This window comes from Nicotiana tomentosiformis, chromosome 3, assembly GCF_000390325.3.
Source record: "Nicotiana tomentosiformis chromosome 3, ASM39032v3, whole genome shotgun sequence".
NCBI classification, from domain to species: Eukaryota; Viridiplantae; Streptophyta; class Magnoliopsida; order Solanales; family Solanaceae; genus Nicotiana; species Nicotiana tomentosiformis.
The window spans coordinates 117,988,567-118,007,804 of record NC_090814.1 but is presented as its reverse complement, the minus strand read 5'-3'; the positions used below and the strand labels follow the sequence as shown (position 1 = coordinate 118,007,804).

At 40.5% G+C, this 19,238-nt stretch overlaps 2 protein-coding genes and 1 pseudogene across 3 annotated transcripts; all 3 read right to left on the bottom strand.

Moving 5' to 3' along the window:
* Positions 1 to 824: 824 nt before the first annotated feature.
* On the bottom strand, positions 825 to 1,604 carry LOC104113467 (NAC domain-containing protein 90-like). Its single transcript, XM_070199436.1, has one exon. It carries the CDS (start codon positions 1,602 to 1,604, stop codon positions 825 to 827), a length of 780 nt encoding a protein of 259 aa, XP_070055537.1.
* A 4,492-nt stretch (positions 1,605 to 6,096) lies between these two features.
* On the bottom strand, positions 6,097 to 8,254 carry LOC138907176 (pentatricopeptide repeat-containing protein At1g74900, mitochondrial-like). 2 transcript variants are annotated; one of them, XM_070197511.1, is made up of 2 exons: positions 6,587 to 8,254; positions 6,097 to 6,496 (listed from the first exon to the last, which is right to left on the bottom strand). In XM_070197511.1, exon 1 carries the CDS (start codon positions 8,192 to 8,194, stop codon positions 6,704 to 6,706), a length of 1,491 nt encoding a protein of 496 aa, XP_070053612.1. In that variant the 5' UTR covers positions 8,195 to 8,254; the 3' UTR covers positions 6,097 to 6,496; positions 6,587 to 6,703. The 2 variants fall into 2 exon arrangements, with proteins under 2 accessions (XP_070053612.1, XP_070053611.1); XM_070197510.1 differs by having other exon boundaries at positions 6,097 to 6,493.
* A 3,841-nt stretch (positions 8,255 to 12,095) lies between these two features.
* LOC138908403 (uncharacterized) lies at positions 12,096 to 15,707 on the bottom strand (annotated as a pseudogene).
* Positions 15,708 to 19,238: the final 3,531 nt, after the last annotated feature.

Below are 19,238 nucleotides of genomic sequence, written 5' to 3'. Positions count from 1 at the left end.
GGGTGAAGTAGCCTACAGGCTTGCATTACCACCTAGTTTATCAGCGGTTCATCCGGTGTTCCATGTGTCTATGCTCCGAAAAAATCATGGTGATCCGTCCCATGTGTTAAATTTCAGCTCAGTCCAATTGGACAAAGATTTGACTTACGAGGAAGAGCCGGTGGCTATTCTAGCCCGGCAGGTCCGACAGTTGAGGTCTAAGAGTTATCCTTCAGTTCGGGTGCAATGGAGAGGTCAGCCGGTATAGGCATCTACCTGGGAGTCCGAGTCGGACATGCGGAGTAAATATCCACACCTTTTCTCCAGCTCGGGTACTTTTTCTAACTCTGTTCGAGGACGAACGTTTGTTTTAGAGGTGGAGAATGTGATGACCCAAAATGTCATCTTTAAATTTAATAAGTAATTCTGTGTTCTAAGACCTCAAAAAGAACCATTTATCATTTCTCGACTTGCGTGCGCAGTCCGTACAATTTTTCGGAAAGTTTTTATGTGAAAAATGGATTAAAATGGGAAATAGAGCTTTAAAACTCAACTAAGTTAACAGATAGTAAGCATTATACCTACAACAATATATAGCAGAAATCATGTCAAAGTTATATTAAGTGATACTCCATATATATATGTGAATACAAGGAAATTCTTCTGGCAATAGCAAGTTTCTCTTACGAAGTTTGTTCTAATGAGAAACAGTTACCTAATAAAAGCTCTATTTTCCTATAACTTCTATCTACTACTTCATTCAATAAAAGTCACTATTATATATAAATTGATTGCTGTGTGTCTCTCCTCCCGTTGATATTCTGCTTCCCTTTCATTAGTCATGCTTACCAGATTATATCTCCAAAATCGTCTATACCTATGAGCAGATCATTAGCCCAATTGATCTCCTCTTGGTAGTTGGAGCAGTCATTAATATTGCTGCTATTATTATTCTGTTCGTTCATCTTCTGAGTCTCGTCCATAACTTGATGTTGATAAGTTGCTTGACATATTGTTGCTGGTTGTACTGTTGTGCAGTAATAGTAATCTTCATCCGTTTCATGCAACATAGTTTCGATTACTTTTGGAACATCTTGTTCTTCCATATTTACCCCATGATTTTTCTTTGATCTTATATTCTTCTTGATTCGGCACACAACAATATCCTCCTTAGGAATATTGTTTTCTCTTAAGAAATCATCCCGGACGGAATATTCGTTCATCAGCCAAATTTTATTGTGCTCTCCTTCTTTACTACGACTAGTTTGAAACTTGAAACATCTTCTAAACCCAACCACAGTTCCTTTACCATTCTTGATAGGATCAATACCTGCTTGGCCTTTCCATGTCCCGTTGGCGCAAGTTCGACGAACCCTTGTATGTTCGCTCTTCTGCTTCTTCAACCGAGTAAAAAAATAGCGAACCTTCTCTTCGGGATGATCAGAAGCTCCAAATATCTCCCATGGTGGTTGGTCTCCATAGATATCGGCAAGTTGGAAATTAGGGCATTCCCTCGGCAAAGGCTCGCCCTTTAGGAACCTTTTCAGAAAGTTGATCAACTCTGCTTCAGTTGGGTAAAATCGAACGCCCATGACACGCCGGCGTGCAGCTGGTACTGTCGACATGGTATATATGGTCGTCTCTTTTTCTTGCTTATAGAGAAACACAAGAAGGAGACAATAGTAATTGCCGCAATACGCAAAGACAAGAAGTTCTGTTCTCTCAAGTAAGAAGACAAGAACTATGAAAGAAAACCCTAAACGAATGGCGGAAGTTAATTGACGTGAATGTTGTAATGGACTATTTATAGATATCTGATCAGTTAAATCCAACAGAGAAAATTTAGGAAACAAATTTTTAGGAGAGAAAAGAAGTGTTGATTTCCGCGGAAGGTTAAACTTGGGACTCAAGTTAATCTTTATATACAATGCGTAAGTTTTTTACAATTGAACTAATTAACAGTTGTGAACAGGTGAAACTGAAAATATTCTTTCTTGTTCCTTTTACTTTTTTCTTTTTCGTTTACAATTTATTTATTTTCTCTAACTCCACTCATCCAATAAGAAATTCTAAAGGAGAAATAATCAAAATAGTCCTTAATATATTGGGGTTATTTTATTTTGGTCCGTAATATATTCCCTTTATATGATCATTTCACATGTTTGGTTTATCTAATACTCCCTCCGTTTCAATTTATGTGAACATATTTCCTTTTTAGTCCGTACCAAAAAGAATAATTTCTTTCCTTATTTGGAAACAATTTATCTTTATGCAATGATTTATAGCCACACAAAGCCTCATTTTACACCACAAGTTTTAAAGTCTTCTCTCTTTTCTTAAACTATGTATCCAGTCAAATGGATTCACATAAATTGAAACGGAGGGAGTAGATTTTTTGAAGTGAGAAAAGAAATTAAAGGACAATATTACACGTACACCTCTTTTATAAGAAATGAAAAAGCTAGTAAATTTACCCCCCAACGTAAACTGTAGAAAAGGAAACGTGTCTTGTCATTGGACTAGCTGTAAATTTCAAAATTTAACATCATCCATATATGTATACGCTTCTTGAAACACCTTTTTCTTGGAATTAACTTGACTCAATATGCATTCACCTTATTTATTATTACTACTTAATCATGTATTGTTACACTAATATAACTTGAATCCTTCTATATATAACAATAATATTACACTAATGCTAAATTGCTCATGAAACCCTTTATTATTGACTGTTTGATGTTTCGATTTGAAAAGATTTTATGTTGTTGTATGGTTGTTTAGTACTAGTAAACAAAACAATTATTATGAATGCGGGTAAGTGGAAAGAAGAAGAAGAAAAAATGACAACAAAAAATCCGCACAACAAAATATAAAAGTAAAATGGACAAAATACAAAATTGTCCAATATATAATACACTTAAATACAGATAATATATATTTTATCGGCTATTATTTTTGGGAATCGCTAAAATATATATTTTCAAATAAAATTGTGTTATAAGCGATTCTATTAACATTATGAGTACACTAATGATAATTATTCATGATATCTTTATTATGGACTTTTTTATGTGTTAAGCCTACAAACTTAAAGACAGAAATACTGTATAATAAAATATGAAAGTAAAATTGAGTTCTATACGATGTTATATTGTGGTCAGGGCGGATTTAGGTACACTCGAGTCCCGTTCGCCGAAAAATTTCACTGCATACATAAGTTAAAATTTATTTTTTACCTCTATATATTATGTTTTGAATTCCCTTGACACAACACAAAAGCATAGCTTAGCGGTCAACGGGGTTCAAAACCTTTGTAAGGGCATTAGTTCAATTCCAACTAAATATAATCTTTTTAAACTTTTTTTTAATTGAACCCCTTAGAAAAAATCCTGCATCCCACATTGATTGTGGTCACAAATGTTGTTGAACGTTCGTCGTTTGATAAAACATTACTACTATACACGCATCTTCTTTTGTGTTCAAATGATCATTACTGGATGTTGCTGCTACTTGGGAAGTTTTATAATGTCTTGAAGGCTAGATTTCCAGTTTTTTTTTTTTCCTCTCCTGGGTATGCTCTGCCCTTTGTATATGTAAGAATTTTCACTTAGCTTATTAAAACGCTAGAGTTATAATTTCACAAATGGTGTTATATCTCATACTTTTAGGATCTACTAATATTTATTACTTAACGCATTTACTAATTATGGCTAGATTATGTTAGTCATGGTTCTGCTGCTACTTTTCTGCTTTTTTTTTTGTTCGGATTATTACATTTTATCTTTTAATCTGAGTTTTAGTTGGCAATTCCAACAACTTGCGCATTACATGAATCATTATTGCCACCAATGTTGGTTTATGCATGCTCATCAAAGAAGATAAATGTAATTACATTTTGATAAAAGGAAACTTTAAAATACAGAAGTACAGATGAAAATGAAAAAGAGGGAACCACACAAGCCTATTATCTACTTACGAAACTTTTTTCGTTTATGAGAAGGTAAATATTTTATTGAATGGTACCAAGATGGTACTGAGAGATTACACCAGAAAGTGAGGAGCATCCTTCTACAGATTGAAGAGAATGCAGACAGTGAGTTTATGTCAGAGACAATACTGTTCTTAGTCCACAGATTTACAAATGAAATGTTGTCCCTCTTATCATTAAAGCACCTATTGTTTCTCCCTAACCAAGTGTTCTAGAAAGTACAATTAGGAACAGCGTTCCAGAACTGTCTGTTGCCAAAACAACCGCTTATACCAGCAGCGTAGGGTAAGTTTGATACTTCCTGGCATGGCCCATTGGACCCCAAATATACTAAGGAACACTAATCAAATCTGCCTTGTGAAGGTGCAATGAAGCAGTATGTGAGAGACTGGTTCATTAGCCTCCTCACAAAGGAATCATCTGCTACACAGAGATAGGCCTCTCGTCTGCAAGTTATCTTGAGTTAAGCAAGCTTGACAAGTAGCAATCCAAGTTAAGCGAGCAGCTCTTTGGGGTGCGATGTCTTCCAGGTAATCTTCCTTGGCCAACTAACTTGAGACTCCTCATCTATTCTTTAGTAGACTTTTGTAGCAAGCATTAACAGTAAACTTGCCATCTTTTCTAGATCTTCCACATTAGCATGTCAGCAAAAGACACCGGCTCCAGCTTCAGGACATTAATACAATCAATCTCTCAATCAGTCATGTTTCTCCTCAGATGTAGCCTGCAGGTTCCACCCACAAGGAGAAAAGCAGTCAGCCGTAGTGCAGTCCTTATTGGAACAGATTGTGTAAAGGTCTGGGAATTGGTCTTTGAGAGGAATATCATCTAGCCACTTGTCTATCCACATTTTTATTCACTTGCCATTGCTGATTTTCAGCTTGATATTCTCAGAAACTCATCCCAAAGCCCCCTTATGTACTTGTGAAACATTGCAACTAACTCATAACTGAAAATTTACATTCTACAGAATGAGTTGGGTAGAAACACTTGGCTAAAAGAAAATAGCAACATAAGTTCCAAAAGTACCAGATTAAGAGTACTCCAAATAGAACGGAATAAAATTGAGTTGAAAATCTTTACTTTATCAACAAAAAAAAAAGAGTTGAAAATCTACTAAGTAATATGCATTATTCTCTTATATCATGTTAGTAGGGGCAGTAGTAAATGCAGTGGGAGCTATTGTATTACGAGCACCTGTTGGTTTTAAGTATGTAATCATTTAGTGTTTCTAGTTTTTTTATAATGACACTGAAGCCTGAAGCCTTAGTTGAGGTTGGATGGAAAAATAGATCTGATCTATCCTACAGCATAGATTATGACAATGTCCTTGCATGATCATCAGGTATGCTCTCTATTTTTCACAAAAAAGCCACAGATTGGCAATTCAATCATTCTATTCAGTCACTATATATCCAACAGCATAGATAGGTTTTTCTTGTCGGAAGTAGTAATAGGAGGAAAAGGAAACCGCTGATCCGCGATCCATGCACAGCAATCCAGTGATGCATAAACCGAGTACTTCAAGACTGACTGAAACTAAAAAGCAGATCTCCCAAGTCAACACTCTCCAACAACCTTTAGGTAAGACAAAGGGAAAGTCTTATTCAACTCCTTTAAGAAAAATAAAAAGAAAGGTCATGCCTGCACCCAAGGGTGTGGCCTAGAGGTCAACAAAGTGGGTGTGAATCATGAGGTCTCAGGTTCAAACCCCAACGTAGACAAAAACACTAGGTGATTTCTTTAAATTTATCCAAGCCTTCTGGTACTTGTTGCTGGTGGGAGGTGGCAGATATCCCGTAGAACTAGTCGAAGTGCGCGCAAGCTGGCCCGGACACCACAATTATCACATAAAAAGAAAGAAAGGCACCAAGTAGATGAAATCATACATGCATTTTAAATTCTATCAGCAACAACTTCGAATATTATACAATATAGACTTGAATCAATGCAAGTTAGTTAATGATCACGAAAAGATGAACACAAGAATTTCTATCTTTGTGTTAAGTTATAGCTTATTGTTGTTTCAAGCAAAGACCGAAATCACAGAAAAGGAATTCAAAGTGTCAGCATGTTCATCAACTAGTTTCTTTGGGATCAAGCAGTTGAAGAGAGCACATATAAACTTGAAAGAATTAAATTGCTTATTGAACTGTTTTTCCCTTTTTTGGGTAACAACAACACCATCAAAGTCATTCATCAACTTAGCAATTATGAATCATATTCTTAAATTTTAAACTGCAAAGATTCAGTAAATGTATGACCGCAATTTATTTTCTAAATGTTCATCAAGAATAAAAGAGGGAAAAAGGAACCTGTATACATGAATGTGGTTTTAATTGGATGTCACCATCAGTGTCCTTTCTTGTGTATATATCAATAACAAGAAGTGCTGAATTATCCGGTAGAAGCAAAAATGAGAGTATTTTGATATCGTTCGATGACATTGTGCACCTCCGTTTGCATGATATACCTAATTTGCAACTCCACCTCCTTTAAGTCCTACGCCAAAGTCAGAGCACCCTGCTAAACAACACAAGTTCTTTTTAGTGGCATGCTTTTTAAGTCAGTTTCATCTAAAACTCTTCACATTCATCATACTTATCCACATCTTACCACACTCCAAAATTGAATTTCATGGGAAGCGACAAACTTATCTCATTTAGAGCTTTAAGATTTCATTAAGCTCCAAATAGGTACTTAGTTTGGGTATCATCCGTACACTGATGTGCTTTACAGTTTAAAATGGTAGGGGAGGCGGCCAGATTTGCTTAGCAACCTCAAAATCTCCTTTGCAAAATCTTGATTACCAGTTAGCAAAAGCCCATTTAGGACCCGGTTGAAGGTAAATTTTCGAGGAAGAAATCCTCTGTCAACCATTTCTGTCAATAGTTTCCCAGCCACTAATAAATCATCTGATTTTTTCCTAACAAACATTGCACTTATCAAAATATTATATGTATCCAGATTAGGTAAACAATCGCCGGTACTCATCGTCTCAAACACCCTCAGGCCCTTCTCAATTTCCCCTTCATCACAATAGTATCGGATGACAACATTATAAGTCTGAACATTTGGTTCACACCCATCCTCTTTCATCTTATCTATATACTCCATTGCCCTGTCCATTTTTCCAACATGACACAATCCCCTGATAATGGCATTATAAGTCGTGGCATTCGGCAAATAACCTTTCCTCAACATCTCATTGAACACCAAGATAGCATTTTCGACACAGTCTTTCTTGCACAAAACTTGTATCAAAGCATTATAAGTGGCAACAGAAGGAAGTACGCCAGCCCCCACCATCTCATTAAACACCTTTTGCGCCTTCTCAACCTCACCCGCAACACCAAACCCGTGAACTATAGTAGTGTAAGTCACAACATCAATATCACATTTCCTCTTCTTCATCTGCAAAAAGAACTCCCAAGCTTCCTTAATCTGTCCTGCTCTAAAAAATCCATTAAGCATTATGTTATATGTCGTTATGGTCGGATTCAAACCTCTCTCCACCATTTCTTTCAAAATCTCTTGTGCTTTAGGTGTTCGCTTAATTAAACAAAACCCATTCGCAAGTGTGTTATAACTAATTGTATCAGCTCTGAACCTGCTCCTAAACATCTTGAACAAATTATAAGCCATCTCGGCCCGTTTAGATTTACAAAGCACGTCAAGGAATGCATTGAAAGAATTCAAATCCTGAGGGCAACCATGTTTATGCATAGACAGGAAAACCTTCAACGCTTTATCAGCTTTCCCAGCGGATACATACCTCTCAGTGATAATAGCGAATGTTTTCGGGCTCGGGCTCGGGCCGAGTCGCCGAGATTGCATTCGGGCCACGAGCTTCCAAACGGTCTTGTAATCGCGCATACGAGCAGCGATGTCAATAGCATGGTCAAAGGCTGTAGCAGAGTGAGCATAGGAACGGTGGTGATCGAGGCGGTTGAAAAATTGGAGGGCTTTGGGGCCGTGGTTCCAGAGACGCTTTAGGACAGCGTGAACGAGTTCAGGTGTCCATTGGGTGAGGTTGTGAAGGGTATCAGATAATGATTCTGGGTTGGTTTGAAGTATGAGGTTGGAGATTGCGGTGGCGTCTGGTGGTGGCTGTGACGGCGATTGTGGTGGTGACGGTGGTGGAAGAGAGGTAAAATGGCGGAGGGAGATGGAAATGGGATTTAGATGTGATTTGAGGATTGTAGTACTGTGCAGATTCAACATTTGACCGTTCTGCGGACTATTGCGCTAAAGAGTAAAGACCGCCCGCAAACAAGTGTTGACGAACCCTTCAATTCATGTTCGCTAATATGTTAAGCATTACGTACTCTTTTCGTCCCAAATTGGTAATCAATTAGACTAGCCTCAAAACAATTAAATTGGATTACATCAACTCCGCATTTTTAAATTAAAATTTAAATATTTAAAAACTATATGAAAAATATCGCAAAATAAATATAATGATAAATACATTTTAAATATAGGTCCAAATCCATATAATTTGACTCTGAAGAAGCAAAATATGACAACTAATTTGGGGTTAATTTCACTGAATGCCATCCAACTTATTATTTATTTCACAAAAGTCACTTATCTATTTTTCATCACTTAAAAGTCATTCAACTTTAACTTTGTAACTTAAAAGCCATTCTAGTTCAAAACAAATAAAATATCCAATAAAAAATATGACATGGCATTACATTTAATTAAAAAATCTAACAATAATACCACATAAGCTTAAATAGACCATATCTAAGTTAGACATATTTCTTACTCAGATCGATTTTAGTCGATTTTTTGAATATTAGTTTTAATTTATTTTATATGAAAAATCGACCGATTTAGGTCGGTTTTTTAAAAAATAAATTTTGCGGGATTCTAAAATAGTTTTCCGCATTTTTGCGCCAAAACAAACCGACCGAAGTCGGCCGGCCTCGTCAAAAAAAATATTTTGGAAAACGACCGTCTTCAATCTCACATAACATATAAATGTACCAGACAAGAACAGCAAGCTAATAAGAACGTATTTTGTACGTAGAGATGAAAAATACACCAGCAGCAGTTGATGCCTATAGACGGGCGGTGGACATCAGGACATAAATCCATGTAATTATCGAAACTGGTATGGATTAGGACAAGCATATGAGATGGTGGGGATGTCGTTTTATGCTCTTCATTATTTTAAAAAGTCAGTGTTGTTGCAGCCAAAAGATTCTCGATTGTGGATTTCTATGACTATGGCCCAGTGTTATGAAATAGAACAGCTGCGTATGCTTGAGGAGGCAATCAAATTTTACAGAAGGGCAGCAAACTGTAATGACAGAGAAGCAATTGCTCCTCACCAGCTAGCTTAACTGCATTGCTACAAGTAATAGTCAGAAAGAAATACAACTGTCTGAATGAAAGAAACAGTAGAACAAAAAAGATAAACGGGGACTTCAAGGTCTGTGAACGTCGACAGATCTGCCTTGAGTCTCCGGACAATGGACTAATAGCAAAATCTCGATCAACCCGAGCTGGTATCAAAATCTGCATAGAAAGTGAAGAGTGCAGTATTAGTACAACCGACCCCATGTACTGGTAAGTGTCGAGCCTAACCTTGACGAAATAGTAACGAGGCTAAGGCAAGGCACCTACAAATCAACCTGTACAATTTAACAGTGTATATACAAATAACAGAAATGAAGAACTAAACAGGAAATGTCGGGAGGGAAACATATTGAGGGGAATACAAGATAAAGAACTACAACAGAATGATCACCGGAGCAGTCAATATACCATGAATCAACAGGAATAGTGAATACAGTAAGGAGAAATGCACGACATCACCCTTCATGCTTTTACTCTCAATCTCACCATAACATTTATAGAAACAGCACGGCATCACCCTTCGTGCATTAACTCTCATATCATGGCACGGCATCACCCTTCGTGCATTAACACTCACAATATAGTACAACATCACCCTTTGTGCATTAACACTCACAATATGGTACGGCATCACCCTTCGTGCATTAACACTCACAATATGGCACGACATCACCCTTCGTGCATTAACACTCACAATATGGCACGACATCACCCTTCGTGCATTAACACACTCTCTCTTACCATAATGCAATGCATAAATAATAATAGGGAGATAGAATAACAAGTACAAACCTTACTTCAACATTTGGTTCCATAATATCAATCTCAACTTTGAAATAAAAACTCAATTATCACCAGAAAATCAGTAAACATGATAAGAACGATAAATTGAATAACACTAGTATAACACGTAGCAATTTGGCATAGGAATGAGATAATATAAGAAAAATAGAGAAACATGGAAAACAGGTAAATTGGCGGCACATAAGTGCTCGTCACCTCACATATACGCCGCTCACATGAATTTCACTTAACAAGTAATCTAAGGTTCCTAATTCCCTCAAGTCAGGATTAGACACAATACTTACCTCGCTCCGAAGGCCACTTAATTCTCAGTCATAGCTTTTCCTTTGGAATTCACCTCAAATCACTCGTATCTGTTCAAAATGACTCAATAATATCAAATATTGCTAAAGGAATCAATTATATTGTATAAATTAAATTTCTCAAAATTTCCTCCAAAAGGTCAAAAAATTGCCCCCGGGCCCGCTTGGTCAAAAACCGAGGTTCGGACCAAAATTCTTTTACCCTTTCACCCCTGAGCTCGAATATGTAATTAGTTTTGGAATCTGACCTCAAATTGAGGTCTAAATCCCTAAATTCCCGAAATCCCTAGTTTCTACCCCAACCCCTAATTCTACCATGAAAACTCTAGATTTTAGGTTAAATATTCAAGAAATGTAATGGGTAATTGATAGAAAATGGTTTATAATCATTTACCAACAATTTGGGGAAGAAATGACTCTTGAAAAATCGCCTCTCACCGTTTGGTTTTGAGAAAAATGAGTTTTTTGGCTAAAATCCCGTTTTTGGGTTCTGTTAAATGCTGGGCGACGGTGTTCATCGCGTTCGTGAGAGCACTGTCGCGTTCGCGAAGTGTATGGGCTTCCAAGCCTTTGCATTCGCGAGACAGTGATCGCGTTCACATAGGCTACCCTTCCCTGGTCTTCGCGTTCACGAGTCATTATTCGCGTTCGCGATGAAGAAAAAGCAGTCTGCCCTCCCCAGTGCCTAACACTACGTGTTTGTGATGGGCTTCTCGCGTTCGCGAAGGGTAACGCCCCCATCGCTTTGCGTTCATGGCCAAGCCTTCGCGTTCGCGAAGAAGAAATCCTCATCTGCCCAGTTTACTCTTCGCGTTCGCGAGAGTACCTTCGCGAACGCGAAGAAGGACATGCCAGAACACAAACTCTGCAGAAAAACTAGATTTCCAAAGTCCAAAACATCCCGTGGCCTATCCGAAACTCACCCGAGCCCTCGAGGCTCCAAACCAAACATGCACACAAGTCTAAAAACAACATACGAACTTGCTTGTGCGATCAAATTGCCAATATAACACCTAGAACTACGAATTTAGCATCAAATCAAATGAGACTCTCAAGAACACTTTAAAATTACTATTTTCTCAACTGGACGTCCGAATCACGTCAAATTAACTCTGTTTTTCACCAAATTTCACAGACAAGTCTTAAATATCATAATGAACTTGTACCGGGCTCCGGAACCAGAATACGGACCCAATACTAACAATGCCAAACATCAATCAATTCTTAAAAATAATTAATTTTCAAACTTTTAATTTTCATCAAAAATTCATAACTCAAGCTAGGGACTTCCCAATTCGATTCAGGGCATACGCCCAGGTCCCATAATTCGATACAGACCAACCAGGACCGTCAAAGCACGGATCTGGGCCCGTTTACCAAAAATATTGACCGAAGTCAACTAAAATCAACTTTTAAGGCATAAATTCTTATTTTCATCAATTTTCAACATAAAAGCTTTCCGGAAAACTTGCCCGGACTGCGCACGCAAATCGAAAAGGGTAAAAAAAGAAGAAGAGATTTTTAAGGCTTAAGAGCGCAGATTCGAGTTCTAAAACATAAGATGACATTTTGGGTCATCACAATCTCCACCTCTAAAACAATTGTTCGTCCTCGAACGAACATAGAAAAGTACTTGGGCTGGTAAAAAGGTGGGGATATCTACTCCGCATATCGGACTCGGACTCCCAAGTAGCTGCCTCAATAGGCTGACCTCTCCACTACACTCGAACTGAAGGGTAACTCTTTGATCTCAACTGGCGAACTTGCCGGGCTAGAATTGCCACCGGCTCCTCTTCGTAAGTTAAATCCTTGTCCAACTGGACAGAGCTGAAATCTAACACATGGGATGGATCACAGTGATACTTTCGAAGCATGGACACATAGAATGCCGGATGACCAGCTGCTAAACTAGGTGGCAACGCAAGCTTGTAAGCCACCTCTCCCACTCTCTCCAGAATGTCAAAAGGTCCGATATGCCTAGGGCTTAACTTGCCCTTCTTTCCGAACCTCATTACACCCTTCATGGGTGATACCCGAAGTAACACTCTCTCTCCGACCATGAATGCAACATCACGAACTCTACGGTAGGCATAACTCTTCTGCCTGGACTGAGTTGTGTGAAGTCGATCCTGAATAATCTTGACCTTATCTAAGGCATCTTGTACTAAGTCTATGCCCAACAACCGAGCCTCTCTCGGCTCGAATCACCCAACTGGCGACCGACACCGCCTACCATATAATGCCTCATAGGGAGCCATCTGAATGCTCGACTGGTAGCTGTTGTTGTAGGCAAACTTCTCAAGGGGCAAGAACTGATCCCAAGATCCTCCGAAGTCTATGACACATGCGCAGAGCATATCCTCCAAGATCTGAATAGTACGCTCGGATTGCCCGTCCGTCTGAGGTTGAAATATTGTGCTCAACTCAACCCGCGTACCCAACTCACGCTAAACTGCCCTCCAAAAGTGCGAGGTAAACTACGTACCTCGATCGGAAATGATAGACACGGGCACACCGTGAAGACGGACGATCTCCTGAATATAAATCTCTGCTAACTGCTCTGAGGAATAGGTAACTGCCACAAGAATAAAATGCGCTGACTTAGTCAGCCTGTCCACAATAACCCAAACTACATCGAACTTCCTCTGAGTCTGTAGGAGTCCAACAACAAAATCCATACTGATACGCTCTTACTTCCACTCAGGAATATCTAACCTCTGAAGTAAACCACCAGGTCTCTGATGCTCACACTTTACCTGCTGGAAATTTAGGCACCGAGCTACATAGGCAACTATGTCCTTATTCATTCACCTCCACCAATAATGCTGCCTCAAGTCCTGATACATCTTGGCGGCGCCCAGATGAATAGAATATCGGGAACTATGGGACTCCTCAAGGATCAACTCATGAAGTCCATCCACATTAGGCACACAGATACGACCCTGCATCCTCAAAACTCCGTCATCCCCAACAGTAACCTACTTGGCACCACCATGCCGCACTGTGTCTCTAAGGACAAGTAAATGAGTATCATCATCCTGCCGATCTCTGATGCACTCAAACAAAGAAGACCGAGAAACTGTACAAGCTAGAACACGGTTGGGCTCAGAAACATCCAACCTCACGAACTGGTTGGCCAAGGCATGAACATCCAATGCAAGAGGTCTCTCACCCACTGGAATATATGCAAGGCTACCCATACTAGCTGATTTTCTACTCAAAGCATCGGCCACCACATTGGCCTTCCTGGGATGATACAATATGGTGACATCATAGTCTTTCAATAGCTCCAACCACCTTCTCTACCTAAAATTGAGTTCCTTCTGCTTGAAAAAATACTGCAAGCTCCGATGATCAGTGAATACCTCACATGGCACGTCGTAAAGGTAGTGCCTCCAAATCTTCAGCGCGCGAACAATGGCTGCCAGCTCTAGATCATGAACAGGGTAATTTTTCTCGTGAACCTTCAGCTGCCGTGAAGCATATGCAATAACCTTGCCACCCTGCATCAATACTGCACCCAGACCAATACGAGATGCATCACAATATACTTTATAAGATCTTGAACCTGTGGGTAACACCAATACCGGTGCCGTGGTCAAAGCAGTCTTGAGCTTCTGAAAGTTCGCTTCACACTCATATGACCACCTGAACGGGACACCCTTCTAGGTCAATCTGGTCAACGGGGCTGCTATGGATGAAAATCCCTCCACAAATAGACGGTAATAGCCCGCCAAACCCAGGAAACTACGGATCTCTATAGCTGATGTGGGTCTAGCCCAGTTCTGGACTGCCTCAATCTTCTTAGGATCCATGTGAATACCCTCTGCTGATACAACGTGACCCAAGAAAGCAACTGAACTCAACCAAAACTCGCATTTTGAGAACTTAGCATATAACTGGCTGTCTTTCAGAGTCTGAAGAATGATCCAAAGGTGCTGCTCATGCTTCTCTCGACTGTGGGAGTAGATCAAGATATCATCAATAAACACCACCACAAAGAAATCTAAGTAGGGTTTGAACACCCAGTTAATATAATCCATGAATGCTGCTGGGGCATTTGTCAGCCCAAATGACATCACTAGAAACTCATAATGCCCATACCGAGTCCGAAAAGCTGTCTTAGGAATATCAGGTGCCCTAATCCTCAACTGATGGTAGCCAGATCTCAAATTAATCTTTGAAAACACCTTGGCACCCTGAAGCTGATCAAATAAATCATCAATCTTCGGCAATGGATACTTGTTCTTGATGGTGACTTTGTTCAACTGCCGATAATCTATACACATCCTCATCGATCCATCTTTCTTCTTCACAAACAACACAGGTGCACGCCAGGGCAAGACACTAGGTCTAATAAAACCCTTATCAAGCAAATCTTGCAACTTCTCCTTCAATTATTTCAACTCTGGCAGGGCCATGCGATATGGCAGAATGGAAATAGGCTGAGTGCCCGGAGCCAAATCGATGCAGAAATCAATATCCCTGTTGGGTGGCATCCCCGGCAGGTCTGCAAGAATCACCTCTGGAAACTCACGAACAATCGACACTGAATCTATGGAAGGAACCTCTGCACTAGAATCGCAGACATAAGCCAAATAAGCTAAACACCCCTTCTCGACCATATGCCGAGCCTTCACATAAGAGATAACCCTACTGGCAAAATGGCCAAGATTTCCTCTCCACTCTAATCGAGTTAACCCCTAAAAGGCTAAGGTCACTGTCTTGGCGTGACAATCTAATATAGCATGATAAGGTCACAGACAATCCATACCCAGTATGACATCAAAATCAACCATGTCGAGAAGTAGGAGATCTACACGAGTCTCAAGACTCCCAATGGTGACCACACACGAAGGATAGATATGATCTACAATAATAACATCTCCCACTGGTGTAGACACATACACAGGAGCACTCAAAGAATCATGGGGCACAACCAAATAGGAAGCAAAATAGGATGACATATATGAGTAAGTAGATCCCGGATCAAATAGAACTGAAGCATCTCTAATGCAAACTGAAACAGTATCTGTGATAACAACGTCAGATAACTTAGCCTCAGGCCTAGATAGGAAAGCATAACACCAGGGCTGGGCCCCACCACCCTGAACTACGTCCCTGGGACGACCTCTAGTTGGCTGGTCTCCACCTCTAATGGCCTGACCTCCACCTCTAACAGTCTGGCCTCTACCTCTGGCTGCCTGACCCCTCCCTCTGGATGGCTGAGCAGGTGGTGCAGCAACTGGTGACAGAACCATGGCACGAGAACTCTGATGCTGTGAGCTGCCCGTTGCCCGAGGGCAAAATCTAGCAATATGCCTCGGATCACCACAATTATAACATAACTTCGACTGTTGTAACTGCTGACCTTGAAACTGACCCTGTCGACCTGAATAACCACCCTGATGACTCTGGAGTGGAGGTGCACTAATAGGAGCTGGTGGTGCACTGTAGCATCTGAGGGCCACGACCACCTGAGGCACCATGAGATGCCTGAAGCGCTGAATGAAACGGCCTGGGAGGATGGCCTCTACCAAAAGTACTCCTGCCTCTAGGTGAGGCACCGCTGAACTCACCGGAATGATGAGGTCTCTTGTCAGACCCCTGACCTCCCTGAGTAAGAACCAGTTCGACTCGTCTGGCGACATTAGCAGCCACCTGAAAAAGAAATCTCACTCCCAGTCTCCTTAGCCATCTGTAATCTGATAGGCTGAGCAAGTCCATCAATAAACCTCCTCACCCTCTCTCTCTCGGTGGGAAGCAGGAGAATAGCATGATGGGCCAAATCCACAAAGTCTCATACTGAGTAACAGTCATACTGCCCTGCTGGAGATGCTCGAACTGACAGCGAGGCTCCTCTCTCAATGTGATAGGCAGAAACTTCTCTATGAAGAGCTGAGAGAACTTGCCCCAAGTAAAGGCAGGCGACCCAGCTGGTCTGGTCAACAAGTAATCTCTCCACCATTTCTTGGCGAAACCAGTCATTTGAAATGTAGCAAAATCGACCTCATTGGTCTCCACTATACCCATGTTCCATAAAACCTCGTGACAACTGTCAAGATACTCCTGGGGATCCTCTGAAGGAGCACCACTGAAGTGAACAAGAAAGAGCTTGATAAACCTGTCTAATCTCCATAAGGCCTCATAAGACATAGCTGGCCCATCTCCGACCTGTGCCGCAATAACCGGCTGAACTAATCCGATTGGCTGAGCTGTTGGAGCCTGATGCTGGGGAGCTATCTGCTCTGGAGCGGGAGTGGTAGGAGTTTGGGCTCCTCCTCTAGCCTGAGAGACTGCTGGTGCCATGGGAAATGCTCCAGTCTGGACCACACTCTATATAAGGCCCACCAAACGGACCAAAGCGTCCTGAAGTACTAGGGTGGCAATGAACCCCTCCGGAACCTGAGCTGGTCTGGCAGGAACAGTCTGGGCTGGAACCTGCTTGTCAAGCTCTATCTAAGGCTCAACTGCTGGGGCTGCTGCTCGGGCTCTAGGCTGAGCCCTGCCCCAGCCTCGGCCTCTGGCACGGCCTCGGCCTCGACCACTGCCCCGCGTAGGAGCTGTTACTGGAGGCTCTGGCTGCTGCTCAGCTGAGGAAGTGGTACGTGTTCTCGCCATCTGTGAGAGAATAAGAATAGAAGAGTTCAATCTGTATTGAGAAAGAAAAATCGCACGACAAAGGAGAATAGAAGTGAAACTTGTTCCTAAACTTCATAGCCTTTAGAAGATAAGCACAGACGCCTCCGTGCCAATCCTCCAGACTCTACAAAGCTTGCTAGTGAATCATGATATTTAAGCAACCTAGGGCTCTGATACCAATTGTCACGACCCAAAATTTCCCACCGACGGGACCGTGATGGCGCCTAACATTTCACTTGCCAGGCAAGATAACGTTAGAGAATCATTAAACCAATTCCTTATTTCCATTCAGTAAATAACAATAATTAACTAAGATGAAATAAAATAAGTGCAAAATATCATAAAAACTGTATTAATTACTACCACCCGGATCTGGAGTTACAATTCACGAGCATTCTAGAATTTGCTACAAGTAATAGTCAGAAAGAAATACAACTGTCTGAATGAAAGAAACAATAGAACAGAAAACATAGACGGGGACTTCAAAGTCTGTGAATGCCGACAGATCTACCTTGAGTCTCCGGACAACGGACCAATAGCAAAATCTCGATCAACCCGAGCCGGTATCAAAATCTGCACAGAAAGTGCAGAGTGCAATTTCAGTACAACTGACCCCATGTACTGGTAAGTGTCGAGCCTGACCTCGACGAAGTAGTGACGAGGCTAAGGCAAGGCACCTACAAATCAACCTGTACAATTTAACAGTGTATATGAAAATAAAAGAAATGAAGAACTAAACAGGAAATGTCGGGAAAGGAAAATACTGAGTGGAATAAAAGATAAAGAACTACAACAAAATGATCACAGGAGCAGTCAATATACCATGAATCAACAGGAATAGTGAATACAGTAAGGAAAAATGCACGGCATCACCCTTCGTGCTTTTACTCTCAATCTCAAAATAAAATTTATAGAAACGGCACGGCATCACCCTTCATGCATTAACTCTCATATCATGGAACGGCATCACCCTATGTGCATTAACACTCACAATATGGCACGGCATCACCCTTCGTGCATTAACACTCACAATATAGCACGCATTACCCTTCATGCATTAACACTCACAATATGGCACGACATCACCCTTCGTGCATTAACACTCCCCCTTACAATAATGCAATGCATTAATAATAACAGGGAGATAGAATAACAAGTGCAAACCTTACTTCAACATTTGGTTCCATAATATCAATCTCAACTTTGAAATAAAAACTCAATTATCACCAGAAAATCTGTAAACATGATAAGAACGATAAATTGAACAACACTAGTATAACACATAGAATTTTGGCATAGGAATGAGACAATATAAGAAAAACAGAGAAACATGGAAAACAGGTAAATTGGCGGCGCATAAGTGCTCGTTACCTCATATATATGCCGCTCACATGAATTTCACTTAACAAGTAATCTAAGGTTCCTAATTCCCTCAAGTCAGGGTTAGACACAAACTTAGTTCTCAATCACAGCTTTTCCTTTGGAATTCACCTCCAAACCACTCGTATCTATTCAAAAATGACTTAATAATATCAAATATTACTAAAAGAATCAATTATATTGCATAAATTAAAGTTTCCAAATTTTCCTCCAAAAAGTCAAAAAATCGACCCTGGGCCCACTTGGTCAAAACCTAAGGTTCAGACCAAAATTCATTTACCCATTCACCCCCGAGCCCGAATATATAATTAGTTTTGGAATCCGACCTCAAATTGAGGTCTAAATCCCTAAATTCCCTAGTTTCTACCCTAACCCCTAATTCTACCATGAAAACTCTAGATTTTAGGTTGAAAATTCAAGAAATATAATGGTTAATTGAAAGAAAATGGTTTAGAATCACTTTCCAACAATTTGGGAAAGAAATGACTCTTGAAAAATGAGTTCTTTTGGCTAAAATCCCGTTTTTGGGTTCTGTTAAGTGCTGGGCGACAGTGTTCATCGCGTTCGCGAGAGCACTGTCGTGTTCGCGAAGTGTATGGGCTGCCAAGGCTTCGCGTTCGCGAGACAGTGCTCGTGTTCGCGTAGGCTACCCTTCCCTGGTCTTCGCGTTTGCGAGTCATTGTTCGCGTTCGCGATGAAGAAAAAACGGTCTGCCCTCCCCAATGCCTAACACTATGCGTTCGCGATGGGCTTGTCATGTTTGCGAAGGG

Bases quoted from the DNA above. Each gene is read 5' to 3' on its own strand.
- LOC104113467 (XM_070199436.1), bottom strand. From the start codon at position 1,604: ATGTCGACAGTACCAGCTGCACGCCGGCGTGTCATGGGCGTTCGATTT.
- LOC138907176 (XM_070197511.1), bottom strand. From the start codon at position 8,194: ATGTTGAATCTGCACAGTACTACAATCCTCAAATCACATCTAAATCCC.